The 27,133-nt window shown below is 45.9% G+C and overlaps 1 protein-coding gene across 1 annotated transcript in view; it reads left to right on the top strand.

The window, feature by feature from the left end:
• Positions 1–27,133, top strand: part of LOC120909330 (cobalamin binding intrinsic factor-like) — a 45,893-nt gene that overhangs the window by 10,652 nt on the left and 8,108 nt on the right. Inside the window, exons 3-7 of the mRNA XM_040321081.1 lie at positions 2,744–2,893; positions 6,929–7,081; positions 12,319–12,491; positions 21,430–21,613; positions 25,926–26,070. Of these exons, the coding sequence (XP_040177015.1) occupies positions 2,744–2,893; positions 6,929–7,081; positions 12,319–12,491; positions 21,430–21,613; positions 25,926–26,070 (805 nt within the window). The remainder of the gene's footprint in view (positions 1–2,743; positions 2,894–6,928; positions 7,082–12,318; positions 12,492–21,429; positions 21,614–25,925; positions 26,071–27,133) is intronic.

Raw genomic sequence — 27,133 nt, 5'->3', positions numbered from 1 at the left:
AGTATTGCAGGTATATCCCCCTGTATATATTTACAATCAAACGTTTATGATACTTGTATATCAATGATTATGTTGTAATTTTCCTCTATACGTCTCAGTGCTGTGCCTTGTCAGCCTAGGACCTGCATCATGTGATCGGGCCGGCCTTGGCCTTGCCCCCTGTCTCCTGATTGGCGCACGCTGGACCCTTCAGACCACGGGCTCCAATTGGCGCCCGCTGTTTGCAGCACTGAACCCGGCCCTCGGCCATTGGGTGTCATGTCTGCAAGGCTGCGCATTGACCAATGCGCGGCCGTCTGAACGGTGAGTCACGTCTGCGTCACGCCCACGTGACGTATGACGTGCCTTGGGATTCCTCACTTAAGCTGCTCCACGAGCGGCTTGTAGTGAGATGCACGGCGGAGCTCTCCCTGGGGACGGACTGACACTCCACACTCTGTGGTAAGCAAACCTTATATATACCGACCCCGCACCAACTACCTCTGCGCCAGTCTATTACCTTGGAAGAATTATTTCCAACTAATTGTTTGATGTCACATCTTTCTTAGATTGGTTCCTGCCGGTGCTTATTCACACTGGCTTCTTGACTGCTTACCGGTATATACCTGTTACTTTTATGTGTCCATCACCCCAGTATCAATTAAATTGATTAAATTATCCTGGACGGTAAGCTGGAGTTTATTATTTTTAACCCCCTCCATCCCAGCACTGATTGCCACTTCCTGATTGTCACCCCCTGGTGTCCTGTTGCTGAATTATCAATTCTTTTTGGTTGTCCTTTTCAGTCCTCTGTTTGGGCATTTTGGATCTCCACTATTCACCACCCCATAATGACCTCTCTTCTTTTTCATTTTCCCCTTGTGCTCAACTAACTTTTTCCCCCTTCTTTGTCCCCCCAGTTCTTAACCAATCCTTCTTTCCTTCCCCCTTCCCCTTCTTTTCTCTCTCTTTCCCCCTTTCTCTGTTTTATATTTCCCCTTTTCCTTTTTCTCTTTTCCCCCTCTTTTTTCCCATTTCCACTCTATTCTGATTAAGTTTTTCTTATTTTTCTAATTTCCAACCTCGTCCCCTTTTTATTTCTTACCTTTTCCTTTCCTTCTCCCCCTCCCCATTCCTTCCTTCCTGCCCCACCCATTCTTCTTATTTCATATTCTATTCCCAACTACACCCTCTTTTTTCTTCCTTTTCTCTTTTTCATTCTACTCTTTTTACCCCCCCCTTTCTCCCTCTCCCCCCCACCTTTCCCCTCCCCCTTTCCCCTTTATTCCTCACTCTCTCTCCCTTTTCTTCTTTTATTATTTTTTCGTTTTCCCTCAACCTTACTTTTCCACCACACTTTTCTTCCTCTTGCACAACCGTCCCTTAATACACCCATTACTAGGAATAATCTATTAACCCTTTCTATCAGAGCCCGTTCCTATTATCCCCCACGTGCGCCCTAGGGGGCCACCGCCCTGGCCGATCCACGATCACCTTGGCAAATTAAGGTGAGTAGTCTTTTGACTCTCCTACAAGACGCAACACTGAGTTCATGAAATTTCTTTATTAAATTATTGTATATAATTGCTTGCTATTACTCTTTTATTTTACCATATCTCACCTATATACCCTATAGACATTCTCCTGAAGAAGCAGTTTTACACTGCGAAACCGGTCGAGACTACGACTCCACCAGTTAGACAATGGTCCTGTGATCAATCTGATTAGTGGGGTTTGTCCCAATTGTTTTGTATATCTTTTGTACAATTTGTATTAATATAATCTGTCAAAATAAATATTTATATATATTTTTTATATTGTTGTATACTAGTGCCTTTAAAGTCCCAAACAACCTTCCCTCTTCTTCTTTCTCGATCTATGGTCAATTAACCAGGCCCCAAGCAGCCTTGGTTTGTGTTCACTGATCAAAGACATACCTATTACTACGCAGACTTATTCCATTTATCCCCAAAGAAGACGTAGCAGTCGTGGTGGGAACAATCGTGAATTCCAGACTGGACTATGCTAACGCCCTGTACCTCGGACTCCCAAAGTACCAAATCTCCCGTCTGCAAGTCGTTCAGAATACGGCCGCCAGACTGGTGACTGGGAAAAAAAAATGGGAATCAATCTCACCTTCGTTGAGAACCCTTCACTGGCTGCCAGTAAAAGACAGAATTGCATTTAAAGCACTCTGCCTGACACATAAGTGCATCCATGGGAAGGCTCCGCAATATCTTTGCGACAAGATAGAACCTCACAATTCGAATCGCGTTCTGCGATCCACCGACCAAAATCTGGTCAGGGTACCAAAAACCAAATACAAGTCCAAAGGAGAAAGAAGGTTTGCTTTTCAGGGTCCTAGACTATGGAACGCTTTACCAACCAGCATTCGGTTGGAGGAAAACCACCTGACTTTCAGAAGACGAATCAAAACTCTGCTCTTTTGATGTCATGAGACACGAACAACTAGCGCCCAGAAGCGATTCAGTTCGCATGCGCCGCGCTTTATAAGTTTTTCATTCATTCATTCATTCAAAGTAAAGCCAGAGTTTAGGGTGCATTTAGTGTATAACCATGAACACTCGCCTGAAATGATCATAGCTGTTTATGCCACGGTTGTTTTATGGAGAAAATGTATCTTATTCTTAAAAACTTAAAAAAATCTCATCCTTTGTATTCTTCTGGTTACATGGCCAGCTGTCCAGTCTTTGGTTGGTTGTCTTCTGGATGATTCATTTGGACCTTCTCTCTTTCTCTGTAGATGTGCCCTTTACCTCAGGGAAAGTGGCCCTTTATGTTCTGGCTCTTCGCTCTTCGTGTGTTGATCCCAGCAACATCTCTGTCCAAAAAGGAAGCATTAACCTTGTCCAGCTTCTGGAGAACAAGACTCGTGAAGAGCTGCATGCTTTTGGTAAGTTATAGAAACAAGAATCCTTAATATTGTTAAAAAAGTATGTATACTGTAGATATTTGTGTAAATACAGTAAAACCTTGGTTTGAGAGTAACTTGGTTTGAGAGCGTTCTGCAAGACAAGCAAACATTTTTAATCAATTTAATCAATCAACTACAAGCGATGTCTTGATATAAGAGTAGCGTCATGTCACCACTGAGCATAAAATAGAAGAGTCACCTCTAAGGCCCCGTACACACGACCAAACATGTATGCTGAAATTGGTCCGCGGGCCAGTTTCAGCATACATGTTCGGTCGTGTGTAGGCGCGAGCGGGCCGAATTCCAGCAAACATTTGCCCGCCGGGCCTTTTCCCAGCGGGCAAATATTCCTGGACGTGTTTTAAAACCGTCCGCTGGAATCCTGCCCGCTCGGACATGTACAGTCGTCAGTACAGACCTACCGTACATGTCCAGGCGCCCGCCGTCCCTCGCATGCGTCGAATGACTTTGACGCATGCGTGGAAGCCTTTAAATGGCAGGCCCGCCCACGTCTCCGCGTCATCGTCGCGGCGACGACGCGGACACGCCCCGCGTATTGTTTACGCGCGGACTTCTGTACGATGGTTAGTACAACCATCGTACAGAAGCCCTCTGGCAGGCATGTACGGTGAAAACGGTCCGACGGACCGGTTTCATCGTACATGTTTGCTCGTGTGTACCGGGCCTAAGTGTAGCAATATGGTTACATTTAATGAAGGCACAACATTTAGCAACTCACATGGTTGATGATTTAAACAGGCACATCTAACTATGCCGGGATCTGAGGTAAAGCTGTCCACATAGACCATTCTCCGTATCGCCATCAACGTCATCCCTTCCACGAGCGGTTCAAGCCTCGCTTTCAGATCGCTCTACTGCAGGATAGTCTTCCTGGTCACGCTTGCAGACTGACAGCAGTGAGAGCTGGTGGTGAGGAGGGCAGTCTATGTGGACAGCTTTACCCCGGATGCCTGCATACTTAGATGTGCCTCTTTAATCATCAACCATGTAAGCTGCTAAATGTTGTACCTTCATTAAATGTAACCATATTGCTACACGTAGTGGCACGAAAAGGCCCGAGGACACGTCGGTTGACCTTGGCAAACCTCAGAAAGACTTCCTACCCGAGATTTGCTGAGGTCAGTCGTGCATTTTCGAATGGTGCCGATCGGTGACATTCGGCTCTGCTTGACTCCGGCACCCCCCCCCCCAACGGAGGCCTAAAGCAGTACTGCACACAGCTTCGGCCTGAATCGTGCTCATTTTGCGAGACAACGCTTGCAAACCGAGATTTAAAAAAAAACTGTACTCGTATTGCGAAACGCTCGTTAACCGCGTTACTCGCAATCCGAGGTTCCACTGTAAGTGTATATTAATTGGTTTGTGTGAGTTATAGGGTCTACAAACTATGGTGTATATATACTGGAATTTATGCAGCTATTGATTCTATACTAGTAATGGTGGTGTAACTGTGATAATGTGGCCAACAATCTGGCACTAACAGACACTGGCTAGCAGGGACACTAATTGAAACTGACATCAACAGTGACACTAATACAGTGATCGGTGATACTACTGTACACTGTACTAATGACACTGGCTCAACAAGGGGTTAACCATGTTCCTAACAAGTGTAATGTGTGCTGCTTTTGCTCACAGCCTTTATTTCTTTTTCTCTCTGAACTCACAATTGATTTCAGGCCAGGTTCACAACTATGCGAATTGAGTGTGGCTTAAACCGCATCCAATACGCAGAACATTTCTAAATACATTGTTTTCAATGAGGCTGGTTCACATATGTGCGATGCATTCACACTGCGCATTGCAGTAAAACCGCGTGCGTCTTTTAGGCATTGCGGTGCGGCTCAGGTGCGAATTCAAGCCGATTATCTTCTATGGGTACGCAGCTGATTCGCAGATGTGTTCAGTTCTCTTCAGGAATTTCTCTCATTCAGCTCAATACACTTCTCCCCCACTCTCCTCTCACCCGTAACTTCTCCCAGGTCTCCAAATTCGCATCTAAAATGTTGCTAATCTGCTGAACACTTCTCTTATCTCTCTGCAGAGATAAGAGAGATGAAATTCGCACCGCACTAGTGTGATTCCGGCCTCAGGGAGAAGAAACAGCCAGATCACAGTCTGTGTACAGAGCTCTATGTGTTTGTAAACACAGAACTCTGTGTGGGATTGACCACTACAGACCGATACGCAGGTATAGGGTCAAAATCATTTGCTGAAACCTGCTGACAAATCGTATGTGTCAGAAGGGGGCATGCTCACGCACACCCAAAAACCTGAAAGCGCACAGTGACATATGGGTACATTGCCTAGACTGTAGCTGCCGCCTGCCCACAATAAATGTATTGTGGATGTGCATCAAGTGGCTAAAAGGTAATTGTTTACAGGGTTTAACAGCTTAAAGTGGTTGAAAACCTCAGACATGAAACATGAACGAAGCATATCACTGTATAGTGTGTATTTGTATCAATTAGGAGCACTAAGTATCACTTTTTTCTGCTGCCTCATTGCTCTGCTATCAACCTGAATCACTTCTGACAAGTTTTCCCGACGCAAAGAAAAAAATGGTGACGGGGAGGGACCGACAGCCTCAGTTCTGTTCCTGTGTGGAGGGGTGTGTCCCTTCTCTACAATCAGCTGAGCTCTGCAGAGGTTGACTTCAGCTCTCCGCCCCCTTTTTTCTGAACTCTCAGACAAACTTTATAATTCAGCATTTTGAACAGATGTAGAGAAGGGAAGGCTGCAGATAGACAGGTAAACTTTATGTAGGAGGATTTGTTTCATAGCTGTGTATCACCTGTGGCCAGTGACTTGTATGTACGGGTTTACATTCACTTTACAGTGTCAATCAGACATAGCCAACTTGGTGTCAGGGAGCATCTCTTATGATGTCTGAGTAGCTATCCAACAGTGCTCAACATGTCCTTTGTCATGTATTTAATGTTTATTTGTCCACATAAAAGTCACAAAAATCATTATAGTTTGCATTGCATTTAAAAAAAACACTCCACACCTTTTTTGGTGGGCTGTTGTGCCTATAACTGAGAGATAGAGATGGGGGAACAGCAAGGCTGGACTGGGAAAAAAATTTGGCCCTGGACTTCATCCAGACTGGCCCACTTTGACAGGTCTCTCTCATGGTGGCCGGACAACTCCCGCCCTCCCCCCCCCCCCCGCGCCCCCTAAGCCCCCTCTCTCCCTTCACTAGCCACTAGCCATTCTACTTTATTAGAGTAGAACGGCTGGTACTGGTACTTTTATAGGCAGTACCAGTGGGGAAGCTAGACATTATTTCACCCGGGGCAAAGAATCAGTTTGGTGCCCCCCCTTATGGGACAAGATTAGGCAGAAGTGAGAAACTCCCAGGCCATAGCTGTTGAGTCAGCTGTATGTCCCCTCCCCCATGCTCCTCTGTCGTCCCCCTGCTCCTCTGGTCCCCCCCTGCTCCTCTGGTCCTCCCCCTGCTTCTCTGTTCCCCCCAGGTGAGCGCTGCAGAGAGGGAGAGGAGCTGAGCGCTGCGGGAAGGGAGAGACAGAGGAGCGGAGGGGGGCGACGGTCTGCTGTCACTGAAGTCGGCCCACTGAGCCATCGGTCCACCGGGAAACTCCCTGTAGTCCCAATGGCCAGTCCATCCCTGGGGAACAGTGGAAGGGTATTAAAGTCTAATATACGGCACCCAAAACTGAGGCTTGCCTGGCTGTACTTTTCCATAAATAGTGATGGCTTTAGTGCAAATTAAAAATATCATATTTCAATTATGACTCTAGTGGGGAAATGTTTTAGGGCCTCTGTAGGATTCTTTTTGCTGTCCCAACTGGAAATACTCACTTTTTCTTTTCTTACTGTTGAGAAGACCCCCAAAAATGATGTAGAAGGTTTTCATATTTCGCCCCCTCTTTAAAGATATGTAACTAATTAGATGTCCACTTTTTTTTTCTTGTGAGGTTGACTATGAGTTTGTTAGAATCTATGAATAATCAGTGATTCTTATTACAGAAAATGGGCCATCTCCAAAGGCATCCGTAATAACCACTTGGTACCAAGTAGGTCTTGACCTTATCGGTCTCTGCACCATGTCCAGCCCTTATGCTATTTCAGCAGCATGCATTGTGGCCAACCACACTACACCAGAGGTGTGTGGTTCTGTAGGTGAGTATATGAACTGGACCTATGCTCAGATTTCTGCAATATTAAACACACCCAGTTAATAATATTCAACTAACATCAATGTATTTTGCCAAAATGATATAGATTATGCAAAGCCTGGCAGTGTACCCTAAATCTTGCAGGGCGCAGGACCCAACTCCAGTCGCATTGCACAAGTGTCATTTGAAATACATACTGCTGGAACAGCCTGTGCATGAATGACAACCTATTTTTTGTGCATGCATGGGTGGCTCCAGCAAAGTTATTTTCAATTGTTGCTTGCATATTGCATGCAGGGGTTGCCTACCATAGGGAAGGTAACAGATGGACACCATGTGGGAAACCAGTGAGCCAAGTTAAAGTACAAGGTGCAATATATTTTAAATATACTGCAATTGCACTTATTGCACAGTAATATGTGCTTCTGACCTCTGCACTCTGTGCATCTTACTCATGACCCCCTGTGCTCTGCACGCTCTGCACTATTTGCTCCTGTCCTTGGCTCTCTGGCCCGGATTCAGCTAGATTTGCGCATTTATTATGGAGGCGCAGGGCAACGATTTTGCCCTGCGCCCCCACAATTTTTTTGCGCTGCCCTCGATTCACAGAGCAGAAGCTCCGTAAATTGCGCGGGTGCGCCGGCAAAATGCCCGGCGCAAGAGCGCGCAATTTAAATGATCCCGTAGGGGGCGGGAATCATTTAAATTAGGCGCGTTCCCGCGCCGATCGTAGAGCACATGCTCCGTTGGGAAACTTTCCCGACGTGCATTGCGGCAAATGACGTCGCAAGGACGTCATTTGCTTCAAAGTGAACGTGAATGGCGTCCAGCGCCATTCACGAATCACTTACGCAAAGTACTTAAAATTCAAATTTCGCGACGCGGGAACGACGGGTATACGTAACATTGGCTGCCCCTGCTAATAGCAGGGGCAGCCTTACGCAAAAAACGCCGTATGGAAACGACGTAAATTGCGTACGCAGGGCTCACGCAACGTTGTGAATCGGTGTTAGTATGCAATTTGCATACTATACGCTGAGCACAATGGGAACGCCCCCTAGCAGCCATCGCAAGAATGCAGCCTAAGATATGCGGGCATAAGAGCCTTATGCCGCGCAGATCTTAGGCTGCAGTCGGCGTAACAAGGTTCCTGAATCAGGAGCACTCGTTACGCCAGGGCAAGTAAGCAATTGCGCTGTGTAACCTATGGTTACACAGGCGCAATTGCTTCTTGAATCTGGGCCTCTGTGTATAACTTACTCCTGACCTCTGCCCTCTCTGCATTAGTTGCTTCTGATCTCTTTTTTCTGTGCGTTACTAATGTCTGACTTCCATTTTCTGTGCATTACTTACTCCTGACCTCTGAACTCAATGTATTACTTACTGATGACCTCTGCTGTCCACCTGTTACCTACTCCTGACCTATTCTGTTCTTTTTTTCGTTACTTGCTCCTGATATCTGCTCTTGGTGTGTTGCTGATGTGTAACCTCCTACTTTTTGTCCATTACTTGCTCCTGACCTCTGGACTCCATGTAATACGTACCTCTGCTGTCCACTTGTTACTTACTCCTGAGCTCTGTTCGCTCTTCATAATTTGCTCCTGATCTCTGCTCTTCATGTCTTGCTAATTTTTGACCTCTGCTTTCCATGTGTTATTTCTGACCTCTACTCTTCATGCATTACTTACTGATGACCTCTATGCATTACATGCATTACTCCATGCATTACTTACCACTGATCTCTGCTCTCCTTGTGTTACTTACTGATGATCTCTGCTGTGCACATGTTAAATATGCCTGACCTCTGCTCTCCATGCACTACACACTTCTGGCTTCCCTCTCTGTGTGTCACTTATGACTGACCACTGCAATCCATGTGTTAGCTACTCCTGACCTCTGTAATCTGTGTGGTACATACTCCTAAACCCTACAATCTTTTCATTGCTATCCCCTGACCTCTGCAATGTTGGCATTACTTACACTTGACCCCTGCACTCTGTGTATTACTTATTGCTGACCTCTGTTCTTTGTATGTTACTTACTCTTGATTCCTGGGTGTTACTTACACCCGACCCCTGCACTCTGTGCATTACTTACTCCTGTTCTCTGTTTTCTGTGTTACTTACTTCTGACCTCGGTACTCTGTGTATTACTTACACCGGACCCCTGCACTCTGTGCATTACTTATTTCTGACCTCTGTTCTTTTTATGTTGCTTACTCCTGATTTCTGTGCATTACTTACACTTGACCCCTGCACTCTGTGCATTACTTACTCCTGTTCTCTGTTTTCTGTATGTTACCTACTCCTGACCTCGGTACTCTGTGCATTACTTACTCCTGTTCTCTGTTTTCTGTGTGTTACCTACTCCTGACCTCGGTACTCTGTGCATTACTTACTCCTGTTCTCCGTTTTCTGTGTGTTACTTACTCCTGACCTCGGTACTCTGTGCATTACTTACTCCTGTTCTCTGTTTTCTGTGTGTTACCTACTCCTGACCTCGGTACTCTGTGCATTACTTACTCCTGTTCTCTGTTTTCTGTGTGTTACTTACTCCTGACCTCTGTGCTCTGTATGTTCCTTACACCGGGCCTCATTACACACTTTTAACCCATAGCAGCATAGGCGGAGGTTTTATTTTACGATAGCCGTTTAGGTCCCTCCCGCTGTTACTGTAATTTGGCCACACCCACAATTTTCTGCAGAGCTATGCCTGCATTGCATCTTAGGCCCAGATTCTTAGAATTTCCTGGGCGGGCGTAACTTATCGGATTTACGTTACGCCGCCGCAAGTTTTACAAGTGCTTTATTCTCAAAGAACTTGCCTGTAAAGTTGCGGCGGCGTAGCGTAAATCACCCGGCGCAAGCCCGCCTAATTCAAATTAGCCGGGTAGGGGGCTGAAGCATTTAAATTAAGCGTGTTCCCGCGCCAAACGCACTGCGCATGCGCCGCCCGAAGAATATCCCAGGGTGCATTGCTCCAAATTACGTCGCAAGGATGTCATTGGTTTCGACGTGAACGTAAATGGCGTCCAGCCCCATTCACGGACGACTTGCACAAACGACGTAAATTTTAAAATTTAGACGCGGGAACGATGGCCATACTTAACATTGGCTGCGCCTCATATACAAGCCTAACGTAAACTTCGTAACTTCACTGCGTCGGCCGCGCGTACGTTCGGGATTTCGCGTATCTAGCTAATTTGCATACTTGACGGGGAAAACTACGTCGGCGACACCTAGCGGGCAAAAAAAAAAATGCATTTAAGATCCGACGACGTAAGAGCCTTACGCCTGTCGGATCTAATGCTTATCTATGCGTAACTGATTCTAAGAATCAGTCGCATAGATACGACGGCCCAGATTAGGACTTACGACGGCATACATGGCGTTGCGCCGTCATAAGTCCTTTGAGAATCTGGGCCTTAGACTCCGCACCTCAGGTGAGCCTTTGTCATCTGCCAGGCCTGTGTACCTATCTTGCTGGTCAGTGGTAGTCCTGCAACTGCTGTAGCAATTGGCCTTCAAGCCCGACGCCTGATCGTGACAGGTTGCCAGAATGACCAAAGACTCTGAAGGCAATACATTTACTCACAGTCACTCATATAGAGAGCGTGAGTAGGAGATCTGTGACTACCAAATGAATGATCCGGTGTTTTTCTGAATTGGAGACCTCAGAAAACCTCCCTAGAGGAGCTTCCTTCTCCATAGCGGCATCATGGGTTGCTATGCCACTGTTTTAAATGATATGTGGACCCATTTCTAAGGTAATATTCAGAGGGTAAAGCCTCATACACACAGTATGATTGTTGGCCAACCGAGCATCTGATTTTTGTCAAAAGGGCGCGTGCCAGGAGCTTATCTTGCATACTAACGTTACACAAATTGTTGTGCCACAAACACGAACGTCGTGACGTACTACGAGGAATTTCATCTCTCATGCGCCACCCTTTGGGCCTCTTTTGCTAATTTCGGGCTAGATTCAGAGAGAATTTACGCCGGCGTATCTATAGATACGCCGCGTAAATTCAAATCTGCGCCGGCGTATCTTCTTTCTGTATTCAGAAAGCAAGATACGCCGACATTAGCCTAAGATACGACTGGCATAAGTCTCTTACGCCGTCATATCTTAGGGTGCATTCTCACGCTGGCCGCTAGGTGGCGCTCCTGTCGTTTTCAGCGTAGAGTATGCAAATTACCTAGTTACACCGATTCACAAACGTACGTGCGCCCGGCGGTAGTTTTTTACGTTGTTTGCGTAACGCTTTTTCGGCGTAACGTTGCTCCTGCTTTTAGGTGGCGCAGCCAATGTTAAGTATGGACGTCGTTCCCGCTTCGAAATTTGAATTTTTTGCGTCGTTTGCGTAAGTCATTCGTGAATAGGGCTGGACGTAATTTACGTTCACGTCGAAACCAATGACGTCCTTGCGACATCATTTGAAGCAATGCACACCGGGATATGTACACGGACGGCACATGCGCCATTCGTAAATCACGTCAATCATGTCAGGTCATCACATATTAGCATAAAACACGCCCCCCTTCCACATTTGAATTACGCGGGCTTACGCCGGCCACATTTACGCTACGCCGCCGCAACTTACGGAGCAAGTGCTTTGTGAATACAGCACTTGCTCCTGTAAGTTGTAAATACGATACGCTGCGCCACCGTAAGAAGGAGCGCATTTACGTGAATCTAACCCTCTGTGTTTGGTGAGCATTAAATCCTAGCATGCGTGTTTGTACTTTCAAATTTTGTGTGACGGATTTGTGTACTGACCATACGAAAATCAGACGTCAAGCCGTTGTCCGCAGAAAATTTACTAGCCTGCCATCCAACATTTGTTGGCTGAAAATTGGACAACAATTGTCAAAGGGAGCGTACTAACGGTAAGATTTTAGGACAACAGTCTGTCAACAGACAATCCCCTGCCAACAATTGTACCGTGTGTGAGAGGCTTTAGATTATATATATATATATATATATATATATATATATATATATATATATATATATATATATATATATATATATATATTTTGGTTAAAAAAAATCTATGCTAATTCGATTGTTAAAAAAATATTCTACAGTCCCAACTGGGAAAGTGTACTAGAAGATGACAACATTACAGCAGCAAAAAGAGGCTGTAGTCAGCAGCACTGATGGAAAGAGGTGAAAATGTGTTATTATCTGACATCAAAGGTTTTCAGTATTGGCATAACCAAAGCTCTGCCTTCACAGACACCGCAGCCGTAGTAGTGATGGGGTTGGTTTGTGTGCTTGGCATGGAAAATGTCCCTGAACAAACACTTACAGAAGTGAGGACAACCCTGGCTGGTCTCTTGGGTTATATTTTGGAGCATCGAGAAGACGGACTTATCGGCAATGCTTACAGCACAGGCCTAGCTGCACAGGTATGGACAGTAAACTTGTATGTTTAGGATGAGGTATACATAAGTATACATATATAAGTGTATATAAAAAAACTTAGGGCTGTTACTGATTAAAATGTTTGTGTTCGATTCATCGTTTTTTTTTTTTTAATCAATTAATCGACTAATTTCGATTAATTATAACGCACATACAGATACAACTACTTTTAGTTGATCTCCTTGCATTGCATGTGCCCCCATACTGCAGGAATATATACATGTGCCCCCATACTGCAGGAATATATACATGTGCCCCCATACTGCAGGAATATATACATGTGCCCCCATACTGCTGGGATATATACATGTGCCCCCATACTGCAGGAATATATACATGTGCCCCCATACTGCAGGAATATATACATGTGCCCCCATACTGCTGGGATATATACATGTGCCCCCATACTGCATGAATATATACATGTGCCCCCATACTGCCAGGATATATACATGTGCCCCCATACTGCAGGAATACTGTATGTATAGTGTGCTGTGAAATTAAAAAATTCCCATCATGTCCAGAAGGCTACCAAGGAGAGGCAGACTCTCACAGGCCACTAAAAGAGGGCAAGCAGTCTCTATGTCTACAGTCAATAGTGGTGGAGCATCCTCTGGCCGTGGGACTTATGCACTGGCCATGGGACACGCTTGCCTTTTTTTCTGCTGCTGGCTGTGTTATTGAGCCATAACATGCAGAAGAGTTGGTGAAGTGGATTAACAAAGCCATCCGTAACCCAGGCTCATAGTAGTTTGCCTTCCAACGCAGCTGCCAAAGCAGCCTATTCCACTGGCTCCTTGTCCATAGTTGCTCCATCCATAGCCCCACCCTCATGCATGGAGAAGTCCCCAGAATTATTCGACCACAGTGTCGGTTACATGCTGCTGGAGGGTGCGCAGCAATTTGAAGGTTCTGATGTTGGTTCCCAAGTGGAGGAAGGGAGTAACATGAGCCTAGAGAGAGGGGGTGCCACAGAAGGACAAGAAACTGGCAGTCATGTTCCCCAAGCTGAAGAATACTGCCAAGTTTTCTCCAGTGATAAGGAGGGAGGGGATGATCTGCTAGCAGTACACCACCAGTTGATTTCAGCAGGCTAATTTCCCTACTCCGAATGCTGAACCGTAAAAAGAAATTCAGTCCCAGCCATTACATGCTCAGCCTCTGAATGCTAGCTTGGCCAAATTGCTAGCACTGCAACTTCTGCCTTTTCAGTGGTAGACTCAGCCCCCTTTCGTGAATTTGTGGAATATGCTGTACCACAGTGGCAGGTTCCAAAATGACATTTCTTTTCATGCAAGGCCATTCTGGCTCTCTACTGCCACGTAGGCAGTGTTTTAGCCTCGTTGCACAGGGAATTCAGCAGTAAGGTTCATATTACCACTAACTCATGGTCCAGTAGGCATGGGCAAGGATGTTACCTTTCCTTCACGGCACACTCGGTAACTCTGCTGTCAGCTGTGAAAGATGGATGCAGGATAGGGTTCAATGTTGGAGCTTAAGTCCCAAAGAAAAAGAACCGCTGCTCCAGGTACATGTATCAAGCCTAGATGGAACCTCTCTCAGGGTGCCACCTCCGTGGTAAACTTGAAGAATCAAAGAAAAAACAGCTGCACATCCGGAGGTACCGATTGCCCTTTTATTGATCACCGTGATAACATCAAGGACACCAACATAGAGTCACGTAGACACGTTTCACACATTCATCCTATGCTTAATCATTAGTGTCAGAGCTTGTTCCGCCACCATACCTCCAAAAAGCTAGTGGTGATTCTGCCACAACATCTGTATGCTCCCCTCCCTCCTCTTCTTCTTCCTCTATGACCTCTTTTGCAGAATTGTCTTCTAAACTAGCAGTGCTCCCTAAATGCTCAAGGGGCTACACAAGCAGTCAGGCAAAAAGATGTCATGCGTTGGTCTGCCTAGGGGACAGGAGCCACACTGGGGAAGAGTTTCTGTCAGCTTTGCAGGGGCAGGCTCAGAGATGGTTGACACCATGCCAGCTTCAGCCAGGAATGGTTGTATGCGACAATGGCACAAACCTTCTCTCCGCCCTCCAATAGGGACACTTGACCCATGTTCCATGTTTGGCACTCGTCCTGAATTTGTTTGTGCAGTGTTTCTTGATCAGGTACCCAGGCTTACAAGATCTCCTGAGGCAGGCCAGAAAAGTCTGGTCATTTCCGTCGGTCATACAATGCCCTTGCTCGGCTGGCTGACATTCAAAGGGAATGCAACCTGCCCATCAACCGCCTCATTTGTGACATGCTTACCAGTTGGAACTCATCAATGAGCTTGGATTATTTTCGCTACTCCAGTTGCTACTGATCAAGGATGTATGCACTGTCACCATTTGCAGAGGCCACAAGGCAACCCAAGGAGTTGTACGTGGCTGGGAGGAGGTAGTTATAAATAATGTGATCCTTAGTGACCCAGAGAATCAAATGCCTCTGCAAACTTAGGCTGCATGGCCTCCCTGATTGTGCAAAGCCTGTGAAAGGACCCTAGGATTCGTGGTATAAAAGCAGAGGTCCGGTTGAAAAAAAAATTTTAAAAGTCAGCAGCTACTAACACTGTAGCTGCTGACTTTTAATAAGGAGACTTACCTGTCCAGGGTGCCCGCGATGATGGCAGCCGAAGCCGAGTAAACGCTTGGCTCCCCCATTCCTCAGGAGGAAGCCGAGGAGCAGAAGAAAGAAGACGGACCGCGGATCAGGAAGTGGCAGATTAGGACGATCTGCCTAGCAACAGGCACTTCAGGTATGTATAATTTTTTTTTTTTTTAAAAGGGTAAGGTTGCAGAACTCATCCTGCCTTTGCAGAGGATGAAACATGTTCAGGAGGCCCTGCAGAAAAGTGTGTGTAACGCATTTCCAGACCCTCTGAGGTTACCATTTCCTGGTGCTGGACAACGTGTTTCTGAGGCTTCGTTCAGTCAGAGGAAGAGTGGTGGAGAATGTGGCTGGCTGACCGATGCCTTTAAATTATTTTTCAGTCCTCAACACCAAGGTCAGGTTCCAGCAACCATCGCCAGGATCTGCATTATATGGTGGAGGAATATCTAGGGGAAAGAGCAGACTTGGAGACCTTTCCAACAGAGCATCCACTGAGTAACTGGGTCTTGAGGTTGGACCACTGGCCAGAACTTGCTCAATATGCAATTGAGCTACTGGCCTATCCTGCATCCAGTGTGCTTTCTGAACGCACATTCAGTTCTGCTGGAGGATTTGTAACGGATCAAAGAGAGGGCTTGTCCACACACTCAATTGATAGGCTCACATTCATGGATCAGCAGCTATCAAGCATCTGATGCTGATGTAACGGATTGAATTTGCTATAGATCTGGGATCCCTTGAAGACTGCCTATCCTATTCCTCCTCAATCATGATGATGCTAGCTTCCAACAATATTTTTGCCTTAGGGAACCACCACCACCAAAGGCCCAAGTTTTCTGCCCCTGTTTAACAGGGGCATGTAATTAAAAAATATGAAACTATATTTAACAGCAGGGCCAGTCCTGCTCCCAACAAGAGTAACTGTGAGGGGTTAACGTGTTCTGCCACCACCAACATTGAGATCTGCATATTGTTAGTCTTCTCTGGGAGTAGATTGGTGGTAAGCCAAATGGGAAGGATAATTGATTTATATAATAACTGTTATACCATATACCGTATTTATCTTCGTATAGCGCGCCCCGGCGTATAGCGCGCACCCCCAACCTGGAAGGGAAATTTCCTGAAAAAAAGAAAATACTTACAGTTTGAATGCCCCTCGTCGGTGTCTTGCCCGGTGTCCATCGGCGGCCTTGTCCGGTCCGGCATCCGTCTGCGGCCCTGGTGGTGTCCTCCCCGCTTCTCCCGCGCTGTTTCTGAGTCAATCCCCGCTTCCCGGGCTGTGTTTGAACGCCGCCTCCGACATATACCGAGCGCAGTACACTCGGGCATGCTCGGCCACGCTCTGCTCCTCTCGCATAAAGGCTAGGAGGCGGCACAGGGCGTGACCGCGAGGGGAGCCGAGCCTGGCCGAGTGTACCCGAGTGTACTGCGCTCGGTATATGTCGGCGGCGGCGTTCAAACACAGCGCAGTAAGCATGGATCGGCGTATATCGCGCACCCACAATATTCCCATTATTTTAAGGGGAAAAAAGTGTGCGGTATACGACGATAAATACGGTAGTTAATATTTTATGTGCTTGAATGTCATATTTTTATTCATACAGTATTTGTAAAAATATAAACAACCCATTTAATAAATGTTTTTGTTGTTTTTGATGACATTGTGGCACCTTTAAATGTACCAAGATTGTTTAATTCCCCTGATTTTTGCATATGACATTGGGGATGTGGTGCAAAGCCATCAATCCTACTTTTATATACAGCTCTGAATTTCTGACAGAACCTAATGATATTTGGACCTTTTAGGCTTTGCTCTAGTAGAGTGAAATGCACTTGAATAGGATGACAGTATTGTAAAACATTTTCACACAGTATACAGCCGTGGCCAAAAGTTTTGAGAATGACACAAATATAAATTTTCAGAAAGTCTGCTGCTTCTGTGTTTTTAGATCTTTTTGTCAGATGTTACTATGGTATACTGAAGTATATGTACAAGCATTTCATAAGTGTCAAAGGCTTTTATTGACAATTACATTAAGTTTCAGTGTTATTATTTGCAGTGTTGACCCTTCTATATCAAGACCCCTGCAATTCGCATTGGCATGCTGTCAATCAAAATTAGTGGGGTTTTTTGTTCACCCACCTCTTGAGAATTGACCACAAGTTCTCAATGGGATTAAGGTCTGGGGAGTTTTCTGGCCATGGACCCAAATTTTTGATGTTTTGTTCCACAAACCACTTAAGCCCAGATTCACAGAGAGCATGGCGCACATTACGCCGCTGTAGAGTAACCCATGTACACTACGCCGACGCAGCGCAGAGAGGCAAGCATGGAATTCAGAAAGCCAGTGCTCCCAACGCTGCGCCAGCGTGGCGTGGGTATCAAAGGTGCAGGCCGGCATAGGTGGAAGTGGGCATGACCCATACAAATGAGGCGTGACCCCATGCAAATGATGGGCCGAGCGCCAGACAAGTACTTATAACGAACTGCGCATGCGCCGTAACGTGAACGCATCCCCCTGCGCCTGCTCACAACCACGTCGGAACAACTGCCTAAGATACGCCGGATCACTGCGTACGCCGTGAACGTAACCTACGCCCAGCCAGACACACGTCCAACGTAAAATGCGCCGGCTTGTGTTCCTTGGTGCAGACCTTTGCATGTCTGCTGCTGGGTTGCACCTCCTTTATGGGGCATAACTTTACGCCGGACGTACAACTAAGGCCCCGTACACACGACCGAACATGTTTGCTGAAACTGGTCCGCGGACCAGTTTCAGCAGACATGTTCGGTCGTCTGTACAGCCGAGCGGACAGGATTCCAGCATACATTTGCCCGCCGGGCCTTTTTCGAGCGGGCAAATGTTTCTAAACTTGTTTAGAAACATGCCCGCTGGAATCCTGTCCGTCGGACATGTTCGGTCGTCTGTACAGACTTACCGTACATGTCTGAGCGGCCGCCATCCCTCGCATGCGTCAAATGACTTTGACGCATGCGTGGAAGCATTAAACTGACAGGGCCGCGCACGTCGTCGCGTCATCTTCGCAGCGACGGCGTGGCCTCGTCGCCGCATATCGTGTACGCGCGGATTTCTGTATGATGGTGTGTACAGCCATCATACAGAAATCTCCAGGCGGACATGTACGCTGAAAACGGTCTGGCGGACCGTTTTCATCGTACATGTTTGCCCGTCTGTACGAGGCCTTACGCGCACCTCTCGTAGCCTGCGTCGGGCGCACGCAGGTTCGTGAATCGCCGTATTTCCCTCATTTGCATGTTTGAATAGCTAATCAATGGGAGCGGCACCATGCAACCAGCCTAAATGTGCGCCCACTCTACGTCAGCATAAGCAAGTTACGTCTTGAGGGTGAAGCCTATTTTTAGGCGCATCTCTGTTTGTGGGTCTTGCGCACAGATACGACGGTGCACATTTGCACTTACGTCGGCGTAACTTAATATACGTTGGTGTAAGTGCTTTGTGAATCTGGGCCTTAGTTATCACTTTTACCTTATGGCAAGGCGCTCCATCATGCTGGAAAAAGTTGCTCTCTGGGGATGTCTTTGTACCATTCTTTATTCATTGCGGTGTTCTTGGGCAAAATTGTAAGTGAGCCCCCCACTCCCTTGGCTGAGAAGCAACCCCACACATGAATGGTCTCAGGATGCTTTACTTTTAGCATGACACAGGACTGATGGTAGCGCTCATCTTTCCTTCTCCGGACAAGTAGGTAGATTCACAAAGAGTTAGGCCGGCTTATCAGTAGATAAGCCGACCTAACTCTGAATCTACGCCGGCGTTTGTTTAAGTGTATTCTCAAACAGAGATACACTTAAACAAAGCTAAGATAGGCTGGCTTGCGCCGTTCTATCTTAGCTTGCAATGTTTCGGTTGCCCGCTAGATGGCGCTTCCATTGCATCCGGCATAGATTATGTAAATGAGGGGATACGCCGATTCACGAACGTACGCCAGGCCTACACTGCCGCATTACGTAGTTTCCGTAAGGGATAGGCCGCCTAAAGTTATTCCACCTATGAGGTGGAATAACAATGTTAAGTATGGCCGCCGTTCCCGCCGCGAGGTTCGAATTTTTTACGTCGTTTGCGCAAGTCGTCCGCAAATCAGGATTTACGTCGTTTACGTACACGTCTAAATCAATAGGCCCATACAGCCTACTTAGCCGCAATGCGCACTGGGAAATGTAGTCGCCCGGCACATGCGCAGTGTCAAAAAACGTCAAACGTGAGGTCAAGCCTCATTTCCATACAACACGCCCCCCCTCCAAGTCATTTGAATTAGGCGCCCTTACGCCCGCTCGTTTTAGGCTACGCCGCCGAAAATTAGTAGGTAAGTGGTTTGAGAATCACTACTAGCCTAACTAATTTACGGCGGTGTAGCCTAAAAAGGCTAGGCCGCCCTAAAGTTAGGCGCCCCTACGTGAATCTACCTAAAGGTTTTTTTCCGGATGCCCAAAACAATCAGAAAGGGGATTTATCAGAGAAATATACTTTACCCCAGTCCTCAGCAGTCCAATCCCTGTACCTTATGCAGAATATAAGTCGGTCCCTGATGTTTTTCCTGGAGAGAAGTGGCTTCTTTACTGCCCTTCTTAACACCAGACCATCCCCCAAAAGTCTTCTCCTCACTGTGTGTGCCAATGTACTCACACCTGCCTGCTGCCATTCCTGAGCAAGCTCTGCACTGGTGGTGCCCCGATCCTGCAACTGAATTAACTGTAGGAGACGGTCTTGGCACTTGCTGGACTTTCTTGGGAGCCCTGAAGCCTTCTTCACAAATGCAGTGCAGATATTTCTATGGGATGAGGGACTTTGAAATTGCAATTCATCTGATCACTCTTCATAACATTATGGAGTATATGCAAACTCCATCATAAAAACGAAGGCAGCAGTCTTTGTGAAAATTATTATTTGTGTCATTCTCAAAACTTTTTGCCATGGCTGCCGATATAGCAGTGCTTTCTCTTAGTTTAACCACTTCCCTACCGGCCCATAGTAAAATGACGTCCACAAAGAACCTCTGCCGTTCAGAGTGGACGTCATATGACGTCCTGGGCTTTGTGGGGGGGATATCTGAATGATGCCTGCAGCTAGAGGCATCATTCAGATATCCTTCTCTTGTGCCGGCGATTCTGCACAACGTAAGAACGATCATAGCGGCGGTTCCACCGCTAGATCGTTCTTACAGGCGGCGGGAGGGGACATCCCCCCCCTCCCGCCGCCATCCGGTGCTTCTCCGGGCTCTCCCGTGCCATCGGGGGCCCGGAGAACGAATCGTCCGGCGCTCGCAGGAAGCATAGAGATGACTGGTGACCAGATGGTCACCAGTCATCTCTATGACCGTCGGAGGACCCGGGCGCGATGTGATGACGTCACGCCCGGGTCCCCGTAAGTAAACAAAGCCGCGATTGCGGCTGCTAAGCAACGGTAAACATGAGATCTGTGAATTTTTTTTCACGATCTCATGCTTTCCAGCCTGGAGATGTGAGGTCTTATTGACCCCGCATCTCATCATAAAGAGTACCTGTCACACACATTCCTATTACAAGGGATGTTTACAATCAATTGTACAATTGTAATAGGAATAAAAGTGATAATAAAAAAAATAAAATAAAATAAAAAAGTGTAAAAAAAGAAATAAATATGTAAAAAAAAAAAAAAAAAATTTTTAACGCCCCTGTCCCCAGTAGCTTGCGCGCAGAAGCGAACGCACACGCAAGTCCCGCCGACATATGTAAACGCCGTTTAAACCACATATGTGAGGTATCGCCGCGTGCGCTAGACTGCCAGCAACAATTCATAGCACTAGATCTCCTCTGTAAATCTAAACTGGTAACCTGTAAAAAATTTCAAAGCGTTGCCTATGGAGATTTTTAAGTACCGAAGTTTGGCGCCATTCCATGAGTGTGCGCAATTTTAAAGCGTGACATGTTAGGTATCTATTTACTCGGTGTAACATAATCTTTCATATTTTACAAAAAAATTGGGCTAACTTTACTGTTTTGTTATTTTTTTAATTCATGAAACAATTTTTTTCCAAAAAAAAGGCGTTTGAAAAATTATTGTGCAAATACCGTGCAGAATAAAAGGTTTCAATGACAGTCGTTTTATTCCCTAGGGTGTCTGCTAAAAAAACATATATAATGTTTGGGGGTTCTGCGTAATTTTCTAGCAAAAAAATGATGATTTGTACATGTAGGAGAGAAGTGCCAGAATAGGCCTGGTATGGAGGTGTGTATAACTGCCCTGTATGGAAGAGGTTAAAATCCTGTGTCTCCATTTTGTTTTTTTAGGCTTTGTTGGCTGCAGAGAAGTATTTTTTAGTGAACTGGAATTGTTCTAGAACAATACAAAAAGTGCTTGACCTAATACCCAAGAAGACGTTCTCCTTGCCCATCGCTGCTGCCCAGGTGCTGCCTTTCCTGTGGGGTACAAGCTATGTCTCTGTGAAGAGTCTGCAATGTCCAGAAGATGATGGTAATTCAATTATTTAATTTAGTAATACAAAGCACCGATTCACATACATCAAATTCTAAAGTAGTATTCTTCATGGAATCCAAAAACAATAAAAAAAGTACCTCTTGAATGCCCCCCCCCCCCCCCCCAAATCAGCATGTGCATAGACGGGTGCGAGACTAACAAGATCGGCGTTTCTGGCTCTAGCAGACTTTAACAAAATGGTGGCCATCTGCATACAGACTCCCTTTTGTATAAATGTAAATGAGATGGGTAAAAAGACGGCTTCAGCTCCTGTTCTCTACCTGTAGAAAACTCCACTGACGCGTTTCACCCTTTTGGGGTTTAATCGTAGAAGAAAAGAGTGAAACACATCTGAGGAGTTCACTACAGGTTGAGAACAGAAGCCATCTTTTACCCATCTCATTCACATTTATACAACAGGGAGTTGGTGTCTGTGTGCAAAGAGCCACACCATTTTGTTGAATTCTCCATGGAATGCAACATATTTTCGCTGCAACACTTTTTACCATTAGGTGATGCCATTAGTTTTTTTTTTAACCAATGTCTAGTATATAAAAAAAAAAACATGGCTACAAAAATGTACATTAGGAAATTAATGAGACTCTATTAATTTGGTTGGGGGTTGGCACATAGGGCCAGATCCACAAAAGGGATACGACAGCGTATCTACTAATACGCCGTCGTATCCCTGTTTCTATCTTTGGAACTGATCCACAGAATCAGTTTCCAAAAGATAGGGAGAAGATCCGACATGTGTAAGGGACTTACACTGTCGGATCTTAGGATGCAGTACCGCATCCGCCGCTGGGGGCATTTCGAGTCGAAATGCCGCTTCGGGTATGCAAATTAGCACTGAAGCTTTTACGCTTCATTTTTTCTCTCCGTAAGTATTAGTTTGCAATCGTAAAATTAGGGCTGCTTTTACAAGGCCTAAACTGTTTAGGCCTTGTAAAAGTAGACCCTTCTATCCCGCGTCGCCGTCTTTTTTTTTTCCCGCCGCAACTCGTATTTTTTTTTTTACGCCCGTCGCGATTCTCAAAACCCGGCGCAACGTAAAACCGCGCTAAGCACATCGGGAAAATTATGTCATGAGCATGCGCAGTACGGCCGGCGCAGGAGCGCGCCTAATTTAAATGGGACTCGCCCCATTTGAATAGGAACGCCTTGCGCCGGCCGGATTTAAGTTACACAGCCGAAAATGTCTAGGTAAGTTCTTTGTGGATCGGGCACTTGGGTAGAAATTTTCCGGCCGTGTAACTTAAATTGAAAAAGTTACGTTGCGTCAGGTTTTTGTGGATCTGGCCCATAGTTCTTGGTGCTTGGTCCTTTAATGGCATCTTTTTTTTTTTTTTTTTTGGTACCATGTCAGGGCATGCTTAGTTTGAATGGTATGGGCACAAAGCATGAGTTTTTAGCAATACAATGCAAAAGGGCAGATAGGGACCTGCAGATGGGGTGGCAACGTGTGCTTCTACAGTTGTCGCCAGATCAAGAGGTAAGAGGAAATAGTCCAATGGATACACTTGCTCCAATTTAAACTGGTTCAAGCAGTATTAAACCACATACTAGCACAAACTTACCTTAGAACGAAGCCCTTCCAGTGGCGAGCTGTCACCGCTGACAGGGCTTCCATCTTCACCCAGTTTTCCTTCCGGGTTTGTGGACTCCCGCTGCATGATTGCCCAGAGCCACAATGATGTTGCTCCCACACATGCACGCGGGAGTCGCTATTTATGGCACAGGACTCTGATGGAACGACCCGGGTGGCCGTTCCTTCAGAGCCGATGCGCCAGGTGATGTCACTGGCTGCATGTGCAGTGAATATCTTCTAAACGGCGCACATTTAAGATATATTTTCAGTACCGATAGGTAAGCCTTATAATGCATTTTTGGGAGTTTACTCCCACTTTAGGGGAATATACTTTTTAATTTAGGGGAATTACATTTCCACTTTTTGAAAGAAAAGGGCTACACACCAATGACGTTGCCAAAAGCTCAACAGCTTTGTTGATAGACACGACATCCTACATCCTGGGTCCGTCTCTTTAATATGTTTCACCCATCTGGGCTTAGAGATGGGGTAGACAAGGGAATGTGTGTATATATATACACCACATTAATATTCAATTAGACATTTGTTAGAAACCTTTAAATGGACAAAACATCTTTAATGCTGATTTATGGACATAATGTTGATACCTACTTTGAGCCGTGATAGGAATAGCAATTTATTTTTCACCATATATAAATGTAATAATAAGAGGCAGAACTATTTCACATTTCAAATATCCAATAACATTTTGTAGGTTTTTAACCCCCACAAATTATGATAGTAGGTTTAGTGACATTTTACAATTGTTGATTTCAGGCCTCGTACACACGGACGGACTGTCCGATGAAAACGGTCCGCCGGACCATTTTCATCGGACATGTCCGCTGCCGGATTTCTGTCTGATGGTTGTACACACCATCAAACAGAAATCCACGCGGACACGATATGCGGTGACGTGGCCGCGACGATGACGCGGCGACGTGCGCGGCCCTGGAAGGTCAATGCTTCCACGCATGCGTCGAATCACTTCGACACATGCGAGGGCTTTCGGCCAAGCGGACATGTCCAGTGAGTCTGTACAGACGACCAAACATGTCCGACGGACAGGCTTCCAGCGGACATGGTTCCAGCATGCTAAGAAACATTTGTCCGCTGGAAACCTGTCCGATCAGCCGGAAAATTGTCCGGTCGGACGTACAGACGACCGAACATGTCCGCTGAAACTGGTCCATGGACCAGTTTCAGCGGACATGTTCGGTCGTGTGTACGGGGCCTAAAAGGATCAGTCCACCCAAAACTCATATTTCATTTCGTAGATGATAGAGAATTGCACTACTACCAGACAGTTTCTCCCATCTCCTGGGGTGTCCAAGTTACTGGGTACGCAGACCCGCTGTGCCATTAAAATGTACTATTCCTGCTGGATTTTATATGGATTTTATAATATTTAGAATGTAACAGAAGAAGCTAAAAGTGGTCAGGAATAATCAAAACTCCCAGGTGGATAGGACTGATCAGAGAATTATGACAGGGAGATGTTACTTTTGGAGTACCCAAGACTTAAGCCAGCAGCTGACTCAGCCCACGGCTTTACCACCACTTTTAGGCCCTTTAAGGTAATTTAGACGTATCTGCGGATAAATCCTCTCGAGGATTTGCGCGGATTTCCATGCGATGGAGTGTACTCACCATCGAATTGAAATCCGCGCCGAAATCCTCTGGCGATGACGTGTCGCGCCGTCGCCGCGATTATGACGCAGCGACGTGCGCGACGCTGTCATATAAGGAATTCCACGCATGCGTCGAATCATGCGGGGGATCCCTTCGGACGGATGGATCCGGTGAGTCTGTACAGACCAGCGGATCCATCCGTTGGGATGGATTCCAGCGGATAGATTTGATAGCATGTCATCAAATATTTTTCCGCTGGAAATCCATCCCAGGGGATAAAAATCCACGGAAACAGATCCGCTGGAGTGTACACACCATAGGATCTATCCGCTGAAACCCATTTGCTGGGATTTTTCAGCGGATGGATTCTATCGTGTGTATGGGGCCTATGAATTGTTCTTAAGTTGAATCTGTTTGTAAGTCGGAACAGGTAAATTTTTTAAGTGTAGCTCCAGCCAAAAAAAACGTTTAAGCTTTTTGGATAGCATAGTAAAGGGTTATCACTTCTGTAATGTTTGTTTTGCTGTCTGTGCCCCTGTTCAAAAGATTTCACCTCACTATTTGTCTTGACGACAATTGGCTTTTGGGTTGTTCTGTAAACAAGCTTTGGTGATAAACCATCAGCGGAGGTTCCTTTTTCCCATAATAACTCTAATGCCGCGTACACACGATCGGAATTTCCGATGGAAAAAGTCCGACTGACTTTTTCCATCAAATATTTTGATCGTGTGTAGCCCCATCTGAGTTTTTTCATCGGAAATTCCGATGAATTTCATCGGAGTTTAGATATAGAACATGTTCTATTTTTGTCCGATGGAATTCCGTCGGAATTCCGATGTGATTTGGCCGGGCAAAAGCCAGATCGTGTGTACGCGGCATTGCAGGAGTGAATTTCCCCTTTCTAGGGGTAGATTTCCTCTCACTTCCTGTTGTCACCCCCCATTTGTAAGTAGGAGTCGTTTGTAACTAGGGGACCGCCTGTAAGTTGTATTGGAGAGCTACAACACAAAGCCTGTAATTCCTTTTAAAGTTGTGTTTCTCATCATCTGTATTCATAACCTCTTTTTGTCTTCCACCTTTATGCAGCTCACTTAATCTCAGTGGAATACACGATTGTGAATAACTTAATAGGAGAACATTTTTGTCATCCTACTATCGTAGCAGTGAAAGAAGGATCAACTCTACTGCAGGTCATGCAAAAAGCTGCTGAACAAGATCCTAATGAATTCAGGTGAGAACTTCCAGTCTAACAATGACAAAAACTATTTCCTATTTGATGTTTGGAGTTTAGGCAATAGTGTAACCAGATGCTTAAACAGCTAAATGACCAGACCGAGAGCAACTGTAATTTGAAGTATAATAAACTGGTGCAAAACATGGTCAGAATCAGTTGCGGCCCATCCATAAGGTGCGTAGGGGTGCTGCCCCGCCTAATCCTGTTCGGCCGGGAGGAGAAGCCCTGGCTCTTCCCAGAACCTCCTGGGGCAACAGCCCCTACCCTGGATCCATATCGTCTTCCTCCTCATGGTAAGACCTCTAAACCCCTGCCTTTCTATCCATCTCTCCCGGGGGGGAGGAGTCAGCAGTGCAAGTAGGGGGGCACAGTTGTTTGCCCCCCCCCCCCAAAATATTGAGCACCAGCTGCCACTGGTCAGAATGCTAAAGAACATTCATACACTCCTGAATGAGCTAAAACAGAATATGAAAGTTGCACAAACATGGGCTCAGACTTCACAGCAGTGTCTCTGTGGTTAAATATTGGTACAGTAACAAGTGGTTGCATACTATAGTCTCTTTAGGGCTATATAACATGGAATCTAGCTGGGAATCAATATTTCCGTAATACAATTCAAAACACAAACCACTACTGGTGATTAAACTCAAAACACTGTCCTTCTCAGTCCTTTTGCAAAGATCAAGTGTAGACTAATGCCGTGTACACACAATCGGAATTTCCGATGGAAAAGTCAGACGGACTTTTTCCATAGGAAATTCCGACCATGTGTATGCCCCATCGGAGAAATTCCATCGGAAATTCCAATGAATTCCATCAGAGTTTAAATATAGAACAAGTTCTATTTTACTCTGGCCGGGCAAAAGCCGATCGTGTGTACGTGGTATTAGACTAAGATTCCTGTAGGGGTGCTCCACCATCATTATGACCTTTTGAGATGGCTATATGTATAGATATCCTGAGGGATCTTCATGGGGAAAAAAATGAATTAAGCATCCACCCGTTAAGGTTTCCTCTGCATCAAATTAAAGAGTTTATTCATACCAATGGCGTTGAGGCT

The sequence above is a fragment of the Rana temporaria genome, chromosome 8 (assembly GCF_905171775.1).
Source record: "Rana temporaria chromosome 8, aRanTem1.1, whole genome shotgun sequence".
NCBI classification, from domain to species: Eukaryota; Metazoa; Chordata; class Amphibia; order Anura; family Ranidae; genus Rana; species Rana temporaria.
The sequence above is the reverse complement of the archived record's forward strand: the minus strand, read 5'-3'. Positions and strand labels throughout refer to the sequence as shown.